The sequence below is a fragment of the Megalobrama amblycephala genome, linkage group LG14 (assembly GCF_018812025.1).
Source record: "Megalobrama amblycephala isolate DHTTF-2021 linkage group LG14, ASM1881202v1, whole genome shotgun sequence".
In the NCBI taxonomy this organism is placed as follows: domain Eukaryota; kingdom Metazoa; phylum Chordata; class Actinopteri; order Cypriniformes; family Xenocyprididae; genus Megalobrama; species Megalobrama amblycephala.
The window spans coordinates 367,501-390,352 of NC_063057.1; the positions used below are offsets into that span (position 1 = coordinate 367,501).

The window sequence follows — 22,852 nt, forward strand, 5'->3', positions numbered from 1 at the left end:
CGACTTCAGGCACAGCCGCGGCACGCCTCAGGAGAACGGGCGCGAGGGCAAAGGTCAGCAGCAGAGCGCCGTCCACTACGCGCCTCACGGCTTGAACCTCGCGGCTCACCAGCTCCCCCTGCAGGACGAGCGACACTACCGCAACCAGATCATCATGCCTGTCTCGCCACCCGAGGAACAGGCCACGCCCATGGGACGCATCGCAGGTCAGACCCCGCCCTCTTTCTTATATATATATATATATATATATATATATATATATATATATATATATATATATATATATATATATATATATATAATATTTTTTTTTTTTTTTTTTTTTTTTTCATTAATTTTCCCAATAGAGTTGTCTCTGTACAGCATCATGGGTAATGTAGTTTGTACTTGCGGAGTGTGACTGTTGCCCGGTTGTCGTGGTGATTGATGATGTGGTGTGTTGTGGGCGTGTCAGACTGCAGGCTCCTGTGGGATTACGTCTATCAGCTGCTGTCGGACAGTCGCTACGAGAACTACATCCGCTGGGAGGACCGCGATACCAAAGTCTTCCGGATCATGGACCCCAACGGCCTGGCCCGCCTGTGGGGAAACCATAAGGTGCCATTAGAGAACGTACAATAACATCACATGGGCTAGAATACTTTATAATTACAATAAACTAAATTACATTAAAAACTACATTAAATATTTAAAAAATTACGTTTTTAATATTTGAATATTTTTTTAATTTAATTTGTAATATTTAATTAAATATAATTAATTTATTAATTTGGTTTATCATTTTTTATTAAATTTAAAATTAAATTAAATATTAAAATTTAAAATAGAAATTAAATGAGGAATTGGTTAAGCTAATTTAAAAAAAATAGAATAATTAAAATTTATAAAAGGTTTTAATTAAGCATTAAAAACTAAATAAAATATTAATATACATCTTAAATGCTAAATTTATTTTTTTTCTTATTTTGTTTTAATTTTTAATATTTAATTAAATATAAAATTAAATTATTTATAATTATTTAATATTTTTTATATTTAATTTTTAATTATGTTTTAAATTAAATTAAATTAAATATGAAATAAGGAATTGATGCTTAAACTTTTTTTTTTAATAAAATTGGAATAAAATTACATTTAAAATATTACAATTTACATTTTTAATATTTAATTAATTTGTTATAAGGAATTGGTGATAAAAAAAATATATTTTTAAATAGTTTTTAATCATAAATTCCTTATAATACATTAATTAAATATTAAAAAGGTTTAAATTTTTCTTTAAATTGATACAAAATATTACAAAAGATTAAAAAATAATATTTGAAATCGTTTTTTAATCTTTTGTAACATTATTTTTTATAAAAATTGTAAATCATTTTTAATATTTTTTTTTAAATATTTCACTTTTAATTTAATATGTAATATTTAATTACATATTAGAAATTTAATATGAACTTTTTTTATACTTCATTTTAATTGAACTTTTTATTTTTATATTTTTTATTTATTAAATATTACATTTAATTAAATTATAAAAATTAATTATATATAAATTTAATTAATGTCTGCATTGTGTATGTTATGATATTGTTATGGTTGTATCAGTGAGTGTAATATCTGTAAGTGGTGGTTTATTGTTGTTGTGTGGTGTGTGTGGCACAGAACAGGACCAATATGACGTATGAGAAGATGTCGCGAGCGCTGAGACACTACTACAAACTCAACATCATCCGGAAGGAGCCGGGACAGAGACTGCTGTTCAGGTCAGGACCGCCGTCCTCACGCGTTACTGACCACCTCCGCTGCTGCGCATGTTAACGTGTGTGTGTGTGTGTGTGTGTGTGTGTGTGTGTGTGTGTACTGCAGGTTCATGAAAACCCCAGACGAGATCATGAGCGGACAGACGGATCGTCTGGAGCACCTGGAGTCGGACACAGACGAACAGATCTACGTGAAGGAGGAATGCTGAGCGCCGCGTGAACTTCTCAAGCCGAAGATGCCTCGGTCCGTCTGACCTCTGAACTCTGTATCGTCACGACGATCTCACACTGCACTGCTCTCGGTCCAAACCTGATCTTACTCTGTTTTCTAGTCTTGTACTTCAACTTCAGCAAACTTCACGGTGACAATCATTTTAATGACAAACGATGCTCTTTTTTGCAAATCAGATCTAGAAATTGTTGGTGCAGCTTTTTAATTCTCTTTGGTAAGTATATTGTACGAAGACCTGTTGCGATTTGTATAAACGTGGGATTACTAGAATGCTGGTGAAAATGTGATTCAATTCTACAATAAATTTTACTGAGTGACACAAGTGTATATTTATGGAGTTTGTTTTATGTACATGTATTATTGGGGGGGGGGGACAATATTTCCCTACAAAATTCATTAAAGTAAGAAATATTGTCAATAAAACAAGAGAATGTTAAGACGGTTATTTAAACAGAGAGTTGTGGAGATAAACATTTCATGTGTCTGTAGTGAAATTAAGCATTAGCGTCGACATGCAGAACCAGACGCGTCCACAAGATGGCGCCACGCGCACACATCAGCGTTACATCATTCAAACTTCCCGCGCTGCTGATAATAAACACACAATCACGACTATATTATAATAATAATAATACATCATTACAGAAAATACTGCGCTGCTAGCATGGTACATTGATTATATTTTTTAAATAGGCTACCATGATGAAGGATTGCCATATTAATGTGCTTTGAATGTTACACGATAATCTCAGGTAACACAAATATGTTCGAAAAAAGTTATAAAAACGTTATTTCTGAACGTCCAGTTTTTAAAATGTTCTAAAAACATTTTCTTGGTTTTGAGAGTTAAAAAAAAAAAAAAAAAACATTCTATTTTATCATTCTTCAAACATTATGGGAACGTTACATTTGAATGTTCTCTGAATGTTCTTACATGAGTGGTAACATTTAAAAAACCTTATATAGACGAACGTCCAACTGAAAGTTCTAGGAGAAAAAAACGTTCCATCAAAGAGCTATAAATTAATTTTGTGTTTTGAGAACATTATTAAAAACCAAATAACGTTATTTTATATTATAGAACGTTTTTCGGTAGTCGTGGTATTACCGTGGTATTATAATGTAAATGGTAGATGAAATTTACCGTGTGTGAGAGAGAGAGAGAGAGAGAGAGAGGGAGAGAGAGAGAGGGAGAGTGTGTTTCAGTCAGTCATTCAGTGTGTGTGAAGCTCAGGGAAGAGCAGCATCTGTTTCTTTTTCTCTTTTTGCCCTTTAACGGCTCATATTTAACGGCATAATTTATTTAAACAGGAGACGCGGGAAACATCCATCGGATTAATCTCGTTTATTCTGCTGTGGGACGGTTAATGACGGTTAGTGACGGTTACGCGCTCAACTCGCGCTCGGATCTGAATCATGTGAAAACGCCGATGCGCCGCTGACTGAACCGAACCGAACCGAACCGGAACCCTGGAGCGATCAAACTCCGACTCCCGCTGGACTGATCGAGCTGATCGGATGGATTGATCAGGAGCAGCTCACGTGCGGCAGGTACAAACTCATTAATATTCCTTCATTCGCGAGATTAAAATACATGTAAAAGTCAGTCAGTCAGAACGCTGACGAATAAAACAGATAAAACACTTCAGAAATATATATAAAAAGAAAGTTTAAAGTGGATTATTGATTGTTTGGTGACTGACAGGACAATATTCCCGCCACATAAAAAGAGAGAAAGAAAAAAACTTTACAAAAACCACCCTTTGTAAAATTTTAAGACATAAAAAGTCAAAATGATGACTTACGAAGTCAAAATATGACATTAAAATGACATAAAGGCATAATTATTACATAGAAAGTGACTTTTATGTAGCATATGTTAATTTCGGCTCTAACTCAATTTTATTTTTTTGTGTGTGTCATAAAAATTATAGCATAAAAGTCCAAATTTTAACTTAGTATGTCATAATTTTGACTTTTTATGGCATAATTAAGATTTACCAAAGTGTGATTTTCTTATGTGGCAGAAACACTCACTGACATTCGTTTAAAATACATTTGAAATACCATGGTAATACCATGTGATTTGCTTTACTTTATTTTTGTGGTATTTTTTTATTATTTAATTGCATTACAAATAAAATAAGTACCATTTATATATGTGATCTGACTCAATGTACCATATACTACCACAGTATTAATAGTGAACTTGACTACATAGACAGCATCATCTGCACAAACACACACACACGAAGAAAGGAAACACATTTTGGAAAGAAACTGATGTTTGTAGAAGTTCTGCAATAGTACCATATAATACCATGGTACTTCTAAGAATCATGGTATTTTTTTGTAAGTGATGAGCATTGTATACATTTATGAATTTATTTATTTAAATGATAGTATGGCATGTTTGAGAGTCTCCTAATATGTTTTGTTTGCATTTTATGATTACAAAACACATTATCGCATTAGTTTAGAGTCGGTCAATTCATCTCTTTAGTGTAAATATGGTCAGAACCCAAATGAGACTCTTCCTGCGTCTCTGGAGTCGTTATGCGGCCACTAATGACCTTGTTTTCTGCGTTTCCGAGGTTTGAATCCAGATCTGAAGTCCAGCAGAAATGCTTGGATTAATTTAGTGTTTTTCACAGGACAGTGAAACTGAATTTAGAGTTTTAACAAACAAATGTAGAAATTAACAAACATTATTCTAATTTAAAAGTAGTTGTTAGAAACAAATATATTAAAAAAGAAGCTTAAATCAAACCCATATAACCTCGTTGTTGTACTAAAACACTCTTTTAACATGTGTCTGCCTTCACTTCAGATTTTATTATACTTTTTCATACATTGTGAGTTTCCCGGCTCACAAACAAGCTTGTCACTTAATGCTGATTATAACAAAAATAAACCAGCGAGAGTGTAAGAAATAGGCGCCATCTGACCGTCTGACGAGTTGCTGTAATTAGATCGACTCTCCTTTGTTTTTCTTCATTTACTCTAGTTATTACACTGCTATTCTCGCTCCGATCTGCCAGACGAACACCCCTGAATCTGGCTAATGAAGGCGCAGAGATGTTTTCATCTCGGTCTTGAGCGATGTGTGTGTGTGTGTGTGTGTGTGTCTGCTATTATTGGCCGTCCTCATCATCACCTTGAGTCCTGCATTAATCTGGACTCGTGTTGGTCTCTGAACATATTGTGTCCTGTTGAGACGGAGGAGAGATCGACCCTGACGCGTCCGGCGAGGCGATGGATGAAAGGCCAGAAAGTGATGTTCTTCCAGCACAAACATCTAAACATTCTTAAATCAAGATACATTTACTGGAGAAGCAAAAATGAGTTTGTTTCCCTGAAAAAAGTTTGTATCCAAATATCCACCAATAGAGTCAGAAAAATAATCTTGTTTTCCCTTTGAATTAAAGTGCCCCTATTATGCTATTTAAAGGTTTCTAATTTTAGGTTTAGATTCTCCTACATAAATTATACACTTTTTAACCACAAATGCTCGTCTTGCACTGCTCTGTGATGCTCCACGCATGACGTCATCATGTTGGAAAGCTCACGCGTGACGTAGGCGGAAGTACCGATCCAGTGTTTACAAAGTGAACGTCAAAGACAAAGTCAAACGGCCTTTACAAAAAAAGGTAAAACAACGAGTTTTTCGCCCTACTGTGGTACTTCCGTCATGCGTGACCTTTCCAACATGATGACGTCATGCGTGGAGCATCTCAGAGCAGTGCAAGATGAGCATTTGTGGTTAAAAAGTATATTTTTTTTTATAAAATGTCAGATGGTTTCTCTAGATGAGACTCTTATTCCTCGTCTGGGATCATGTAGAGCTCTTTGAAGCTGCACTGAAACTGACATTTGGACCTTCAACCCGTTGAACCCCAGTGAAGTCCACTATATGGAGAAAAATCCTGGAATGTTTTCCTCAAAACTGAAGAAAGAAAGACATGAACATCTTGGATGACATGGAGGAGAGTAAATAATCAGGACATTTTAATTCTGAAGTGATCTAATGCTTTAAGATGTTCAGTCATTTTGTTTCTCCAGTAAATGAAGAATGTTTAGATGTTTGAAAACACGACAGAAACACTGAGGAAGAACATCATGTTTGCAGGTTTCTGATTAAGCGGTTGTTTTGAAGTCGTTTCAGATGCATCTACATAATCAGCCGTCACTTCCTGTCCCGTCTGCGTCCAATGAGAGCGCGCTCACGACGCGCCTAAAATAGACCGCGTTTCTGACACCTTTCATCACACTTTTGTCAGAGAACAAGTCGATGCTGATGCGCGCCGAGAGACGAGACGTGAGAGGAACTACAGCTGGGATTGACGAGGAATGATGAAGACTATAAAAGGAAATGTAATGAAATAAGTCAATCTCATCCAGTGTCTTGATTTAAGAATGTTTAGATGTTTATGATGGAAAACAAAACAGAAATGTGGGCCGGGCAGATTTGCAGGTGATGGAAAGGTCATGTCGGGGTTAAAGGTCAAGCTAGTTGATTCTGGAAGCTGCTGTGTGATTTCTCAGGCTCTCAGCGAGAGGAAAATGCATCTAAAACACAGACAATCAGCCATTCAGAGTTCTTCTGAACACACGTGTGTGTGATTATAATTAACGTTCATCTCTCAGAGGTGTAATGAAAACACAAAGCATGCTGGGATGTGTTTCTAACGGCCCGACGCACTGCTGACGAGACAAAAACAGCAGCAGGAAAGCCAGATAAAGCTCCTCTCTGTTCAGATTCACATTTATATCTTTCAAATATTTCTTTACTTTGTTATGAAGCTCTAGAGAATTGTTTGTCTTTTAAATAAAGGATCCAAAAGGGAGGAAGAACATCAGCGTTGAAGGCTCTCGTGGCGGATGTGAAACAGGCGGGCGCATTATTTTTGTGTTGGTTATTGATGCTGCCATCAGAAAGAGAGCAATTAAAAGCAGATCAGAAATAGAGCGTTCATACGACACCGAGAGATTGATCAGTGTGTGTGAGGAGGACAGATTGATTGAAACTTCACACTGGAACGAGAGACGCTCGTCTCGCTTTATTCTCCTGATGTCTCCGCGTGAGAAACACCTCGGATTGAGGAATCCTGATTATTTATATAAAATGTATCATATAAAAATGTTTAAATATTAACATTTTGTTTGATCATAACATGAAATAACAGTTATTTATTTTTCACATTCAATTAATTCTAATTTAGTAAATATGTAAAATAAGTATATTTTTATTGCAGCAATTGTTATGTGTTATTTATTTCAGTGTCACATGATCCTTCAGAAATCATTCTAAGATGCTGATTTGATACTCAGATATTATCAGTGTTGGAAACGGTTGTGCTGCTGAATATTTTTTTGGAACCTGTGATAATTTTTTCAAGATTCACTGATGAATAAAAAGTTAAAAAGAACCACATTTATTCAAATCTTTTCTAACAATATCACTTTAATGTCACTTTTTATCAATTTCACACATCCGTGTTGAATAAAAGTATTCATTTCTTAAGAAAAAAAAAATTACTGACCCCAAAATTCCTCAATCCTCAATATCCCTGCAGTAAGTCATGTGATGTGTGAGGAATGTGCAGGGTAAAAATTCAACTAAAATTGCATTAAATATGGTTGTTTTCACCAAAATTATGCTGCAAGAAGTTTTTTTTTTTTTTTTTTCAACTACGTTTAAGTACCCTGTTATAGGCTAACCTGCAAATTTGCAAATTCCCTGTTTAATCCCATTAATTCCTGTTAATTCCCATGGAAAGTTTCCAGCTTTGAAAATTCCTGGAATTTTGCAACCCTAATCCTGATCAGGAACGAGTCAGTGTCTTACATGCTGTACGTCTACATGAAATCAAAAGTGACTTTAATTTTTGGCTTGTGAACGTCGCTTTGTGTTGATTTCAGGGCGAGTGTTTCAGCAGAACGTGTCCCTCATTCACAAAGTGAACAAAACTCACACATAGGGTTGCAAAATTCCAGGAATTTTCAAAACTGTAAACTTTCCATGGGAATTAATGGGAATATATGGGAATTAATGGGAATAAACAGGGAATTTGCAAAATTACAGGTTAGCCTATAACAGGGTTGCAGCATAATTTTGGTGAAAACAACCATATTTAATGCAATTTTAGTTGAATTTTTACCCTGCACATTCCTCACACATCACATGACTTACTGCTGGGATATTGAGGACACGCCCCCTGCATTCCCCAGTCCATAACATGCACATTTGATCAAAAATACAGAAAAAACAGTAATATTGTGAAATATGACTACAATTTAAAATAAAGGTTTTCTATTTTAATATACATTAAAGTATAATTTATATCCTGTGATCAAAGCTGAATTTTCAGCATCATTACTCCAGTCTTCAGTGTCACATGATCCTTCAGAAATCATTCTAATATGATGATTTGATGCCCAATTATCAATGTTGGAAACGGTTGTGCTGCTTAATAACCTGTGATACTTTTTTCAGGATTTTTGATGAATAAATAATCAAAAAGAACAGCATTTATTTAAAATAGAAATCTTTTGTAACAATATACACTACCGTTCAAAATTTTGGGGCCAGTAATTTTTTTCTTTCTTTTTTGAAAGAAATTAATACTTTTATTCAGCAAGGATGTGTGAAATTGATATAAAAAAAGTGATAGTAAAGTATTATATTGTTAGAAAAGATTTCTATTTTGAATAAAATCTTTTCTTTTTAACGTTTCATTAATCAGTGAATCATGAAAAAATTATCACAGGTTCCAAAAAAATATTCAGCAGCACAACCGTTTCCAACACTGATAATAACTGAGTATCAAATCAGCATCTTAGAATGATTTCTGAAGGATCATGTGACACTGAAATAAATAACACATAACAATTGCTGCAATAAAAATATATTTATTTTACATATTTACTAAATTAGAATTAATTGAATGCAAAAAATAAATAACTGTTATTTCATGTTATGACCAAACAAAATGTTTATATTTATGTTTTTATATGATACATTTTATATAAATTTCCCAAAATTTCCAATTAATTCCAATAAATTCCAATTAAGTTTCCAAATTGGAATATTTCCAAAATTCCCGAGGTTAAGTTCCCGTAAATTTACCGGAAACTTTCCACCCCTTTGCAACCCTACTCGCGCACACACACACACACACACACATTTGGCCTCCTGATGTGTGTGTGTGTGTGTGTGTGAGACAGAAAGCATGCTGTCGATTGTGTGCAACAGGTTTATTAGTTTTGATCATATTTTAGAGCTTGTCTCGACTCTGATTGGTGAATTTTCCGCACAGCATCATGGGTAATGTAGTTTTCCACCACGATTTCAGCTGTTAAACATCTAATGTGGTGTGACGGCTCCAACAGAAGCCAATCGTGTTGAGCTGTGAAATGGAAACCATAATGTTTGAAGTGATTTATTTATTTGATCTTCCGTTCGGAGCGAGTGAACGCACTCCTGAGAGACGTACGGCGTGATGAGGGAACACAGACTCCTCTCATTTTTAACCTGACTAGATTTTTATTTTAATAATTCATCTGGCTGATGTATGCGAGTTTATTAATGTCTGCAACAGTCCAAAGTTTCCCGCCGTGTTCTGCAGCATAAATTATGCAGATGTCCTGCGGGTCTGCAGTACAACACAAAGAGCTGAATTAAACATGAGGAGCTTTTAGAATAAAACACACAATTAGAAACGGCTCGTTCCTCTCTGACAGATTCTTAATGAGAAAATAAGTCTGCGTTTCTCCCCTCCGGCGCTGAATTAAAGACTCTTATAAGGTCATTTGATCAGATTCCCAAGGTGATTCTGAAGAAAGACACTCGACGGCAATTACACACCGTTTATTAGCGTGAAACGAGCATAAATATTAGTGCGACCTCAGATTTAATGTATAATTCAGGATGTACATGTTAATATGTGTTGTAGTAACGGCTCGTGAAAAACAGAATTTATAACGCTGTCATGTAGGAGGTTATTTTTGGTCAGTTTGTCATTTAATTACAGCTTTAACGCTTTATGATTGAACATGTGATCATGACACGGATGACGAGCGTCTGGAGTTACACCAGATCTCATATTACACACTTACTGTTTTATTGTACAGTACAATATTATTACTATAATAATATTTTTATTTATTAATATTAGTTTTTATAATTTAATAAATATATAATAAATAATAATGAAGTGGAGAGAGATTTTTCACACACTTCTAAAACATTTTTATATCGGAGAAATTGCAGTTTGATTAGTAGTAACTGCCAAAGTGTGTGTGTGTGTGTGTCAGTCTCAGATGATGTCATCACTCCTCACACAGATCTGGGAACAGGCGCTCGGATCTCCAGCTCCTCCGTAATGGAATATTGAAGGTGTTCATATCAGCTCATAATCCGTGTGTAAGCGATCCGAAGAGCTGCCAGTAATTAGCGTCAGTGTGAGTGAGATCGTTTACTGGATCACTGACGACCAGAAGATGATGTGCAACAGGAGTTTAATGAGAAAATCTGGGATTGTTCCTCATTGACACCTGCAGAAAGTTTAAAATGATTACCGAAACATGCGAGGCAATAAAACAGACGCGCTGAGTGTCCGTCAGTTTACAGACTGAACCGATGAAGATCCGTGACTCTGATCCTGGTGTTTGTGTGCAGGATGAGTGAGAGAGTTCTGCTTCTGCTGCTGCTTCTCCTGGGATCTTCAGCTCATTCCCGGGAACATCACGGTGGGTTTCGTTTCGTTCGGTTACTTCACTGTTGTTATATACTATTAAAGTCTTATTAATATTCTGAATTAGCTTTTGTTTTTCATTTTTAGATTTCTATTTAAGTTTATTTTTATTTTAGTTTTTATTAAATTGTTATTTCCAGTTAGTGCTTTTGTTTATTTCATTTTTATTAATCTAATTTTAGTCTATTTCAATTAACTCAAATTGTTAGATATTTGTTCTTGTTTTAAGCACAAACTCAGATCATCATGACCAATTTTTCAGTAATTAATATCTTCAGTCATTTCTCTTGATAAAATGATAAATTAAATATAGATTTATCCGTATTAGAGCCACAAAAGTGATTCATTTATTGAATTTTCTCTTTTTCTTTTGTTCTTTGATCATTATTAATGACAGACAGCAGCAGGTTTATTAGGCTGCTGTCACTTTAAGAGCTGACGCACATCCGAAACAACTCTTTACCGTCATTTAAGACTTTATTTAACTAATTTAAGACTGTGCTTATGAGGATACTCGACAAAGAGGGCATTTTGGCGTACTTTTGTGTGTTTTTTGTAAGTTTAAGCGTGAAAGAGAAACAATTTTGCATCTTATCGCGCTTGATTGAATGATAGTGTGATCATATAATGTAATGACGGAAAAAAAACGGATGCTGCGTTAATTGTGTTAAATATTTTTAACGCGTTAAACTGAAAAAATTAATCTTGATTTAAGAATGTTTAGATATTTTTGCTGAAACACTGAGGAAGAACGTCAGGTTTGCAGTGATCTTAAAGCTGAAGGATGGTCACATGACCAGTTCAACAGAGCAAATCACAACCGTGTGCTTCCTGTTTCCTGTTGGCTGAACACATTCCTGTCAGATCCCAGCAGATCTCTCTAGTGTCAGTCATGCAAACGCATTTTAATTAGAAAAGCTCGTCAGCTCTGAGACAGGGATCCAAAAACACACACACACACACTCAATTTGGCCTATGTCATTTTTATTAATTATTATTTTAGCTATTTTTTGTTTTAGTGTAATTATAGTATTTTTAATTCGCTTTTAGTTTTATATTTTTAGTTTTCATTTTAATTTTTAGTCATTTCATTATGTGCTTTTGTCATTTTATGAGTTTTTTATTTCAATATCGCTATTTAAATTTAATTTCAGTTTAACACTGCAAAAAATGCTGTTCTTAGAATTTTTGTCTTGTTTCCAGTCCAAATATCTAAAAATTCTTAGATCAAGCAGCATTTTCTTGACAAGTAAAAATTATTTTCTTGTTTTTAGGAAAAATAAGTCAAAGTTTTTCCTTAAAACAAGCAAAATAATCTGCCATTGGGGTAAGCAAAATAATCTTAATCCAAACAAAACAAGATTATATATCTTATTTTTGGTTTGATATAAGATTATTTTGCTTAAGTAAGAACAGCATTTTTTGCAGTGAAGTTTTTGAATGAATGTTTGTGCTTAAAACTAGAACAAATATCTGCCAAAAATAATCTTGTTTTCATTTTGAATTGTGTATTTTTCTAAACTCATTGGCAGATATTTGTTCTTGTTTTAAGCACAAACTCACTTTATTTTGATGAATTTTTCAGAAAAGCAACATGAAAATGAGAAATGTTGCACTTTTATGTTATCTCAGGTGTTTTAATGGTTTAGTGTGTGTGTGTGTGTGTGTGTGTGTGTGCGTGCAGTGCTGCGTGAGGTGCGGACGGGCACGTGTGAGGTGGTGGCGCTGCATCGATGCTGCAACAGGAACAAGATCGAGGAGCGATCACAGACCGTCAAGTGCTCGTGTTTCCCAGGACAAGTGGCGGGAACGACCAGAGCGGCTCCGTCCTGCGTGGACGGTACGTATGAGGAGCGTCAATCACACAACCACCGGCCGGATATCCTGAGATACTCTAGAAGCTCGAGCTTGAACGAATCCTCACTTTAGAGCGAGATCATGAGAACAACACCAGCTGACATTCACTCGGCGTACCAAAAATATCATCTAATACTTTTAAGTTATGAAAACTTTATTTCTGAATGTTCTCTGAACATTTTTTCTTGAACATTCCATTGTATGATTCCTCAAACATTATGTGAACGTTACTTTTGAATGTTCTCTGAACGTTCTGAAACAATTAAAAAACGTCCAACTGAAACATTTCAGGAAAAAAATGTTCCATTTTTAGTGCTAACGTTCTGAGAACGTTATTAAAGACCAGATAACTTTGAACGAACGTTCTATTTACTGGAAGAACGTTTGTTCATAACCTTGAGAGAACCTTGCCAGAACATTTAACATAAAACATTTAGTGTTGAAAGAATGTTCACTCAGTAAGTTTTTCTCAGATGAATCAGAGCGCATCATTAGCGACCGTGTTTAACGTCTGTCTGTTAATGAAGAAACATTAGTGGCTGATTAAACCGTGATCGGCTCTAATCATCCCACCCATAATGCTCTATGAAATGAATCTTAGCGTCCGGATGGCCGTTCGGATGGGTTCGGGCCCCTGAGTGCCGTCTGACCTATTCGCTGACATTTTGTCTCTGACATTCTCTGCAAATTAAAGTGCGGCTCTAATGTCCTCCGTCGTTTGTAAAACACCATCAGTACTTAACCTGTTGGTCATTCCCTCCATCATCTGTGTGTGTGTGTGTGTGTGTGTGTGTGTGTGTTCAGCCTCTATAGTGGAGCAGAAGTGGTGGTGTCAGATGCATCCGTGTCTGGATGGAGAGGAGTGTAAAGTGCTGCCGGATCTCAAAGGCTGGAGCTGCGCGACCGGGAACAAGATCAAGACCACCAAGGTATGAAGACTTTCATGATCTTCTCAACCGATGTCTAACACATCTCCAGCTTTGCTTAAAGGGGTCATGAACTGAGCTTTTGGATAAAATCAGTGAAGGAAAAATGCCTTTTATTTCTAAATTATGACCATTTTTGATGTTAAAATCATACTAACATTATAAGTGCACGCCAGGAAACATTATGAAACAATGAAACGACGCAGTTCATGACCCCTTTAAAACAAGAGGTAAAAAAATAAACTTAATTCAAAGGGAAATTAGCTGTATGTGGGTCAGTTTGAGCAGCTCTCTGTCGCTGAAGGTCACATCAATCCGTCTTCGGGATCATTTGTTACCACCTCACGAGCAGATGAAGCTTTTAGCCCCATTAATGACTAGTGTGTCACCACAACACCCTTCAGCCGTCACCAGCCGCTAAAGGAACATATCGGCTGCTTTAATTAGAAGCTTTTAATAGTAACCCAATGCAAATGTCCTTCTCCTGGTTATGACGACTGTATGAGCTTGTTCAACGTCTATCAATTATTTAAAGGGCCTCGCCAAACCTGTCTGGAGCCTAATTATTGATCCTAAATATCCGCGGCATCTTCAGACGCGGAGCTGCGGTGGTCTCCATCGATTCACAAATAAACCATGCCAACCTCAAAAATGGTATATCTTTCTTTTCTGTATGAAACACTAAACTAATGCCGTTTCCTGCTTTCATTTCCCATGTTACGGCCGGCACAGATCTCCTCGGACCGGGATCAGCTCTGGTAACCGCTTGAAACCGGATACAGGTGAGCTGACCTGCAAAAGCACTAACCCTTCATCATCATCATCATCAAAGCAATGATGGAGTTTGTCAGGATTTTGAGACACTCGCGGCAAAAGAGGGAAAAATAATCATTAAAAAATAATAATTTCACATTTAATCTCCAAATTAACATATTTTGAATATTTGATCTAACAAGTAGGAAATATCCAGAAACTGAATAAAGTTATCACAGTCTATTAAAGCTACAAAAGTGATTCATTTATTGAATTTTCTCTTTTTCTTTTGTTCTTTGATCATTATTAATGACAGACAGCAGCAGGTTTATTAGGTTGCTGTCACTTTAAGAGCTGACGCACATCCGAAACAACTCTTTACAGTCATGTGAGACTTTATTTTGCCGTACTTTTGTGTGGTTTTTGTATGATTAAGCGCGAAAGAGAACCAGTTTTGCGTCTTATCGTGCTTGAATGAATGATAGTGTGATCATATAATGTAATGACGGAAAAAAACGATGCTGCGTTAATTGTGTTAAATATTTTTTACGCGTTAAACTGAATTTTTTAAAATTTTGACAGCCCTACTATATATAAAAACAATATATTTTAAGTTTATTGAAAAATATGCATATATATTTGTGGTGCTTCATGGGAGTGGGCGGAGCTAACAAGCTCTTTTGGTGCGTTTTGCTTGTCACTGCGCTCTGATTGGTGGAATTTTTTCACAGCATCATGGGTAATGCAGTTTTCACCATGAATTCTGCTGTCAAACACAATTATTTTGAGAATAAGTTTAAATAATGTGGGCTGAGGAGAAGAAAATAGTGTCGATTAACAAACAGGGCTGACTTTAACGCTTTATAAATTTATCGATAAACATGAATGGAGATTTTACTTTCGGAACGGATTTTGTGCTCTATTTTTTAGGGTTAAAACTTGTTTAACACTTTGTTTTAACTGTTTCAGACACCTGGAGAGACGTCTGCGTCACGTCTTCGCTCTCGGACACATTCAGACGTGAGCTCCGGACTGCAGGACACAGGTTTGGTGATTAGTGGGAATATCACAGGATCAGGAGAGACTCCATGAACTCTAAACTCTAAACGGTCAGATCATGAACACGGATACGGACGTCTGACCTGAACACTTTCTTCCTGTATTTCTAATATGAATGTTCATGTATCCTCATATCAAACAAGACTACTGCAGGTTTTTCTGTATGTAAATGATGCATACGCTCATAATAAACCATGATTGTCTTAATCCAGCAAGTCTTTTTAGTTTTCTCTCTCAAGTTTCTCCCGCAGCTTGTGAGCGGCTCGTCTCAGGGTTTGTTCCGTGTCTGGGTGTTTTCCAGCGGAGCGGGAAGTCCTTAAATGACCCTCAGGTGGCTCATTTCACTGAGAAACAAAAAAATCCTGTCGTTTTTAGTGAAAAACAAAAAACTGACAGCTGTGATTGCCCAAATAATTCTGTAAAAATACAGTAAATATTTTAAACGGATTGTGTAGATTTGCACCATTGTGGAAACACTAAAATAATGCAATAAACATTCATTTACCAGCATAAATCCCTGATGTGCATAAATGATAAGAAGAAGAAACATAAGTTTTACAAAATGCGTCACACAGGGAATTTTCGCTGTAAATTATAAGCTGATTTTTCTTTTTTACTTCCAAAATCGTACATTTAACTGCTATTTTTACTGTTTTTACTATTTTTATTGTTAGATCTTTTACAGTTTTTTGTAAAATATCTAACCGATCTCGAGTTTAAACCATAATTAAATCATCAAGCTGTAATTCACAAAGCAGAATAAACTCGAGAGGTTTTGGCGTGTGATCAGAGAATCAGTGAATCACTCTAATGATTCGTTTTGACAGAACTGATGTTCGGATCTCGGATTGTTCACACTGGTTCATATTAGATCTGCTAACTGAAGTGCGGTCTAGACCATCATGCACCGCTGCAAATGCTGTCGGACACTTTGAATCCCTGTGGAAAGATTAACTCGACTCACGACTCTGCTGTTTAAACGCCGGTGAATGAAAGAGTTTATTCGGCGTGACAGAATCGCCCCGCGAGACGCAGCAGATTAATTTACTTCACGTCAGCAATATCTGGATAAACAATCCCAGACTGCTTCACACACACTGTGTCCTTTAATATGTACAGACGCCTTTCTGTTATATGAAATATATATTTAAATCATAAGAAAAGGATTTTTCTCAGCAGATACACTATTGAAGTGCAAGTGTCAACTTTTATTGATTTATTTGTTTCAGACCCTATTGAATTTTTTTTTATTATATTATTTTATTTTATTTTATTTTTTTGGTTTGGTTTTATACAGTGTTCTTTTTTATTTTTATTTTTTTGTATTTTTGACCCTATTTTTTCTTTTCTTTTTTATTTAATTCTATTATTGTTTTGTTTTGTTTTAGAACCATCTTTTTATTTATTTATTATTATTATTTTCCTTATTTTATGTTACTTTTATTTTATTCTGGCATTTTGTATAGTTTTAGACTCTATTTTTTGTTTTTTTGTTTTATTTTACTGTTTTATTTAGTGTTATACCCTTTTGTTTTTTATTATTTATTTTACAATTTTATTTTATTTTTATTCATTATTTTATTTTGTTCTAAGCCCTGGTATTTTTTTATTTTAGTTTTTTTATCTATTTTGTTTTAGAAAATTTTATTTTATTTTTAAAAATATAATTATGTTAGTTTGTTTTGTTTTTTAAAAAATGTTAAATTATTTTTTGCTTTGTTTTGTGTTGTTTTTATATTTTATTTTATTAATTTTTTTGTATAGTTTTAGACTCTACTATTTTTTTCTTTTATTCAAGCATTTTATTTAGTTTCAGACCTGTTTTTTTTTAATAATATCTTTATTCATTATTTTATTTGTATTGTTTGAGACCCTATATCATTCGTGCATCTCTGATGAACCCGGATCATGCAGCAGCTCCTCGCGGGACTCGATCGTGTTTTCCGAACATGTCTCGGTGTCTCTGGGGTCGGTTAGTGTCTCTTCCCGGAGGAAGACGGTTCTGCGGCGGGACTCGCTCGTGTCAGACTGGATCAGAATGATGCTGAACAAACACTGAACAGACGCTGCTCTGCTGTCAGTGTGTGACACATCAATTATCCTCCGAAGAAAAGCTGCTGTATGAAATGAACTGTGATGAACACCTGAATCTGTTCATGATGAACATGAAGTCATGTGTGCAGCTATTGTCGTGTGCTGAAATAATCTATTGAAGAGAATGACAAGAGCTCCAGCACAATGAGCGAGCGTTTCTAAAGCGTCGTGTTTGTCTGTCTGTCAGACGCTTTTGTCAGACGTGTCAGATTCTCGCGCGCTGATGATTGTAATCACTCACATGAGAGACGCTCATCATCTGACTAATGCTGAAGACCTCCAGATGAACTTACAGGATGCTTTTATTTCATGTGTGTTTGTAAATGCTAATTGTTTATAATGTCATTTTATAAATGTAGCCTAATAATTAATTATGTGAATTAAATGTTTGTGTATAATCTAAAAATAATAATTTGATGGTGTTTTTTTAGGAGGAGTTTGAAAGCATCCACTGCTTTTGTGTTTCTAAAAATGGATTGTAATAACGAGAGTGAGATTGTTTTTTTTTTTTTAAAGATTTATTTTTGTCTTTTATTATGATAGGACAGTAAACAAACAGGAAGAGAGAGAGAGGGGGACGGAATCAGGAAGGGTCCGCAAGCCGGGACTAGAACTCGGGTCACCCGAAGTGCAACGGCGCTATATGTCGGTGCTACCCACGAGGCTATCGGGATTTTTTTAATACGTTTATTTGTCCCTGGTTCTGTAACCAACAACAAAAATGTATGATTCTTGCACATTTTGTTCATCATGATAATCATTAATGTTGCACATCCCTTCCTTCTAAGAGTTTAGTTCAGTTGGAATCAAGTTTCCAGACATGTTGATATGATCGCCTCGTCTCTCCATCTTCAGAAGTCTCCACACACTCGCGGCGCTCGTGGCCTCTGGACTCCAGGCGTCTGTGGCTTCAGGCGAGCCGCGTCCTTCTCTCCGGGTGGATGTAGCTCTGATCTCTGGGATGTCAGCGGGCAGCCGAACCTCTCGACCGCCGGAGGACTGGAGCTGATTAGCATTGCTCACAGGAGTCTGCGTGACTCCAGAAGTTTCACAGAGAGTGAAGAAGCTCAAAAACGCTGCTGTCCAAAGGTACAACTTCAGCTTGTTAAAGGGATAGTTCACACTAAAATGAAAATTATCTCATGATTTACTCATCCTCAAGCCATCCTATAGGTGTATATGACTGTCAAGTCGAAATAAATATCATGTTATCTGAGGTCGCTTCAACCCGCGGACATGAAAAACAACCCGCGGCAACAGCATTAAAGTAGCCCACTGCATGTAGCTTTAATTCTGATTGGCTGTTTTTATCGTTTATTAGCTGGGAAAAAATAGTGATTCAAACAATATAATTTCTCTGTGCCATTATTGGTTATAGTTGTGGTGTGGACTCTGCTCCTCTGAACGTCTATATTTCGAACGATTTTTTTAAACGATATCGTTATAGTAGTTCATTAAACCCCGCCCCCGCAAGCTCACTCCTGAGAGCCACGCCCCAATCTCAACACATTTTTCCCCAATAATCCGTTTCACTCAGATGTACGTCACAATACTGAAGAAAAGATCCTCCTGCTGTAGAAATCAGACCTGAAGTGTCTTATCGTGAGCTCAGCGTCGGGTCGCGGTGAAATATTTGAAAACCACAGCCGTCTGTAATTGATGAAGGAACATCCCAGAAGGATCCGTCAGCATCGACCCGGAGACATCAGAGCCGATCGAGCGCCGTAAACAGCGGGACGTCTTGTTTTCATGAATGATGACATGAATGTGACCTCACAAACATGAAGAGCGTCATTCATACTTACCGGTAAAAATAACTGACCTCTATTGATTTCACAACACTGCGGTAAAACATCTGATAAATATGAGAAGAACGCTTGCAAAAACTACAAATAAACACAAGAAATTACTTGAATGCACTGCAAAAAAACAAAACAAAACAAGGTTCTTCCTCAGTATTTTTTTCACTTTCCAGTTTTAAAAATTCTTGTTTCACTGTTTATATCATAATATGCTAGTCATCATTTTCATGATATGATAGTCATGACTTTTTATGTCATATTTATAACATTTTATGTCATAATCTTGACTTTCTGTGTCATAATGTCATAATTAAAACATTTTTTTTTCATCATAATTAGGATTTACTAAAGCATTTATGGTGGAAATGGGCTTTCATAGTTAAAGAAACTTTTATAGCATAAACATTTTTTTTTCTCCCCAAATTAATTCATCTCTAGTTTTGGAACCCCATTAAATATTTAGAGGTTTTTAATATTTCAGAGAAAATAATGAGGACTGTTGAACCCTGTATTTAAATTTAATCATTACATGCAGAATTTATTATATCGCTCCGTCCTGTGAAATGATGAAGGATTGAAACTGCAGTTCAGAATCAAACTGAAGTAAGTGCAAGACATTTATTTCTTGTTTTAAGCTCAAACTCACTTCATTTTGATGCATTCTGGGAATCTCTTCTGTCAGATCAGCTCCATCTTTCCATTCTCACGAGTGTTTTTCTTCCTCCTTCAGAACTGAAACTGATGTTGGAGATGTAGAAGGAAAGACGGTTCTCAGAACGTTCTGGTAAGGTTCTCTCAAAGTTATGAACAATGATTCAAAGTTAAAGTAAGGTTCTCAAAACGTTAGCACAACGTTCTCAAATGTTTCAGCTGGACATTTTTGGACTTGTTTCATAGAACATTCAAAAGTAACGTTCATATAATGTTTGAATGTTCTCTTAACGTTCATATAACCAAGAAACAACGTTTTTTACTAACATTTTCATAACTTAATGGGAACGTTAGCAGAACGTTTCAGTTCGTCGTTCAGAGGTGATTAGAGTAGACAGAGCTCAGGATGCAGCGCTGCAGCAGGAAGAAGATTAATCACACTTAACGAGCTTGTAATATTGATCAGAGCGGCGGCCTGAGATCAGGTGACCTCGCTCTCACCGGCCACATTAATTGTTAATTTCACATCAGGAAGATTTCACTTTTATCTCATGGACTTTTTCTGATGCTGTTTAATGTTCAGAGTCATTTAAGAAGGTCTTGAAGTTCTTAGTAATTGAGCATCAGGAGAGAGTTTGGGGGCGGGACTATCTGTTTGTCTGACCAATGACAGACAGGGGTCAAAAATCTGTGTGTGTGTGTGTTGTTCAGACTCCTCGGTATCTCTTGAAATGAGAGCTGATCTCAGTAATGTGTGTCAGCAGTGATGTCTCTTTCGTTCGGCCCCTGGAGGAACATCTGCAGTCATACGGCGTGTGTTCAGGGACCGTCTGACACCTGCAGAGGTGAGAAACACCTGATTCACTCGCAGCTCCAGATCCGCCGGTGCATGTGAATGATTCATAAAAACTAAACACTACAGGTTAACAACGTCCAACTAAAACGTCTGAGAAATAAAACGCTTCATGAATGATGTTTTTGTGCTACATTATTAAAGACCAGATAACTTTGAACCAACGTTCTATTAACGTTACCGGAGAACGTTTTGAGAATGTTAATAATCAGGAACGATCTGTGTGAATGAATCTGCTGTTTCTTTGTGATTCCTGCAATATTGTCTATGATTCTCAAGAGGTTGAAAACACACACACGCTTAATTAAAGCTGAAATATTATCCGCTGCCCATGACATTTCATCTGTACGTATGAAATCTTTCTCTCTCTATTGACATTTGTCGGCACTTATGGCGTCTGACATTTAGGATAATCTCAATTAATCTGAGCAGCCCATTAAAATAATCAGATTAAAGATGAACTCTGAGCTCCGGGGACACGGAAACTCTCGCATCTTTCACCCGCTGTCAGTCTGTAAATAATATTTGCAATAAAACGTGATGCAAGTGTTGCCAAAATACAGTCTTTCTTCATGTTCGTCTTCCGATATCAGAAAGCTTTAAATCAGTCCTGACTGACTCAGTTTAAACTTCTTCATTGAATCCATCAGGTGATTAAGAGATCTGGGATTTCCAGTTTTCCTCCTAAAGCTGCTCCACCCTGGAGAAGAAAAATAAAACCTAAAACAGTCCAAATGAGTCGCTGCATGAATTTTTAATTGCATTTATCTGAGCCGTCCTGCAGCGGATGGAGGATATTTATAATAATCCTCTTCTTCAAGAGCATCCGTACCGTATTTATCATGTTTTCCTGCAGAATCATCTTCTGTTTGTTTGCTTCATTTAGGCTCAATCCATCATGACACTCTCGTGTTGTTCTGCAACAGATAATTTGCTGACAAATAGCAACACATGAGGAACATTTACATTTAAATGAAATCCAGACGGTCTTCGTAGGTTCTGTGTGTTTCCTCTTTATACCGCGACACGATCCTCCATAATTCATATGATGAAGAGCTCTTAAAAGACCATTATTGATCTCTTTTATTGATTTATTTTGGGTTATAGAGGGAAAGTAGAAGTTTGCAAACATAATCTAGATTTATTTTTGATCATATTTTATAGTACAGTATATTTTATATTGTTTTTAATACATATTGCCTACATTTAAGCTCGTTTAACAAATATTAGAAGTAAAAATGAAACATTTAGAAGTGATTCAAGTGTAATCGATCAGTCTCTGTAAGAGATGCCTCGTGTTCGGCGGGTGAACTGATAACTTCTGACCGCTGCCTGCGTTTCACTCGAAGCCGAAAAATGCAGTGACTGACTCCATAACCTGTTATTAATAATCAGTGTAAAGTTCTGTAAACATATTTAACATCCTAAGTATTTATATTCTGTGTTTTTTTTAATAAAATCATAACCTTTTATGCAATGCATCAGGCAACACTCTTTAAGGTGACTCACATCGCACCCCTGTATGTTGCTTTGGATAAAATTAAACGATATATACAGAACATTAATGAATTTTTAGATAATAAAACGTACACAAACCTGTATTTTATTGAAGACATGCACCAATTTGACGGAGCTGCTCTGCTCTCTCCTGAAGAGGGCGCAAAAACCCCGTGATAAATAACTCAACCCCTGGGTTGTTACGTCTGACCCAGGAGCTGGGTAACGCAAAAACTACCCAAACGATGGGCTGTTACGTCCGACCCAGGAGCTGGGTAACGCAAAAACTACCCAAACGCTGGGCTGTTACGTCCGACCCAGGATCTGGGTAACGCAAAAACTACCCAAACGCTGGGCTGTTACGTCCGACCCAGGAGCTGGGTAACACAAAAACTACCCAAACGCTGGGCTGTTACGTCCGACCCAGGATCTGGGTGACACAAAAACTACCCAAACGATGGGTTGTTACGTCCGAACCAGGAGCTGGGTAACGCAAAAACTACCCAAACGCTGGGCTGTTACGTCCGACCCAGGAGCTGGGTAACACAAAAACTACCCAAACGATGGGTTGTTACGTCCGACCCAGGATCTGGGTAACGCCAAAACTACCCA

The 22,852-nt window shown here is 36.3% G+C and overlaps 2 protein-coding genes and 1 long non-coding RNA gene across 4 annotated transcripts in view; all 3 read left to right on the forward strand.

The window, feature by feature from the left end:
* The window catches only part of etv6 (ETS variant transcription factor 6), a 16,381-nt gene extending 14,067 nt beyond the window's left edge, over positions 1-2,314 (forward strand). For both annotated transcript variants that reach the window (XM_048155186.1, XM_048155187.1), the window contains exons 5-8: positions 1-206; positions 455-597; positions 1,663-1,763; positions 1,867-2,314. The exon at positions 1-206 is cut by the window's left edge and continues 367 nt beyond it. In XM_048155186.1, the coding sequence (XP_048011143.1) occupies positions 1-206; positions 455-597; positions 1,663-1,763; positions 1,867-1,969 (553 nt within the window). In that variant the 3' untranslated portion in view covers positions 1,970-2,314. The remainder of the gene's footprint in view (positions 207-454; positions 598-1,662; positions 1,764-1,866) is intronic.
* Positions 2,315-3,206: 892 nt separating this feature from the next.
* On the forward strand, positions 3,207-15,554 carry LOC125244840 (chemokine-like protein TAFA-2). The gene is made up of 6 exons (XM_048155188.1): positions 3,207-3,543; positions 10,673-10,743; positions 12,433-12,588; positions 13,410-13,534; positions 14,264-14,313; positions 15,254-15,554. The coding sequence occupies exons 2-5, from the start codon at positions 10,674-10,676 to the stop codon at positions 14,291-14,293; spliced, it is 381 nt and encodes a 126-aa protein (XP_048011145.1). The 5' UTR covers positions 3,207-3,543; position 10,673; the 3' UTR covers positions 14,294-14,313; positions 15,254-15,554.
* A 1,699-nt stretch (positions 15,555-17,253) lies between these two features.
* LOC125246227 lies at positions 17,254-21,039 on the forward strand. Its single transcript, XR_007179788.1, has 4 exons — positions 17,254-18,160; positions 18,293-18,526; positions 19,970-20,023; positions 20,655-21,039. It is a non-coding gene; the product is annotated as an uncharacterized LOC125246227 (long non-coding RNA).
* Positions 21,040-22,852: the final 1,813 nt, after the last annotated feature.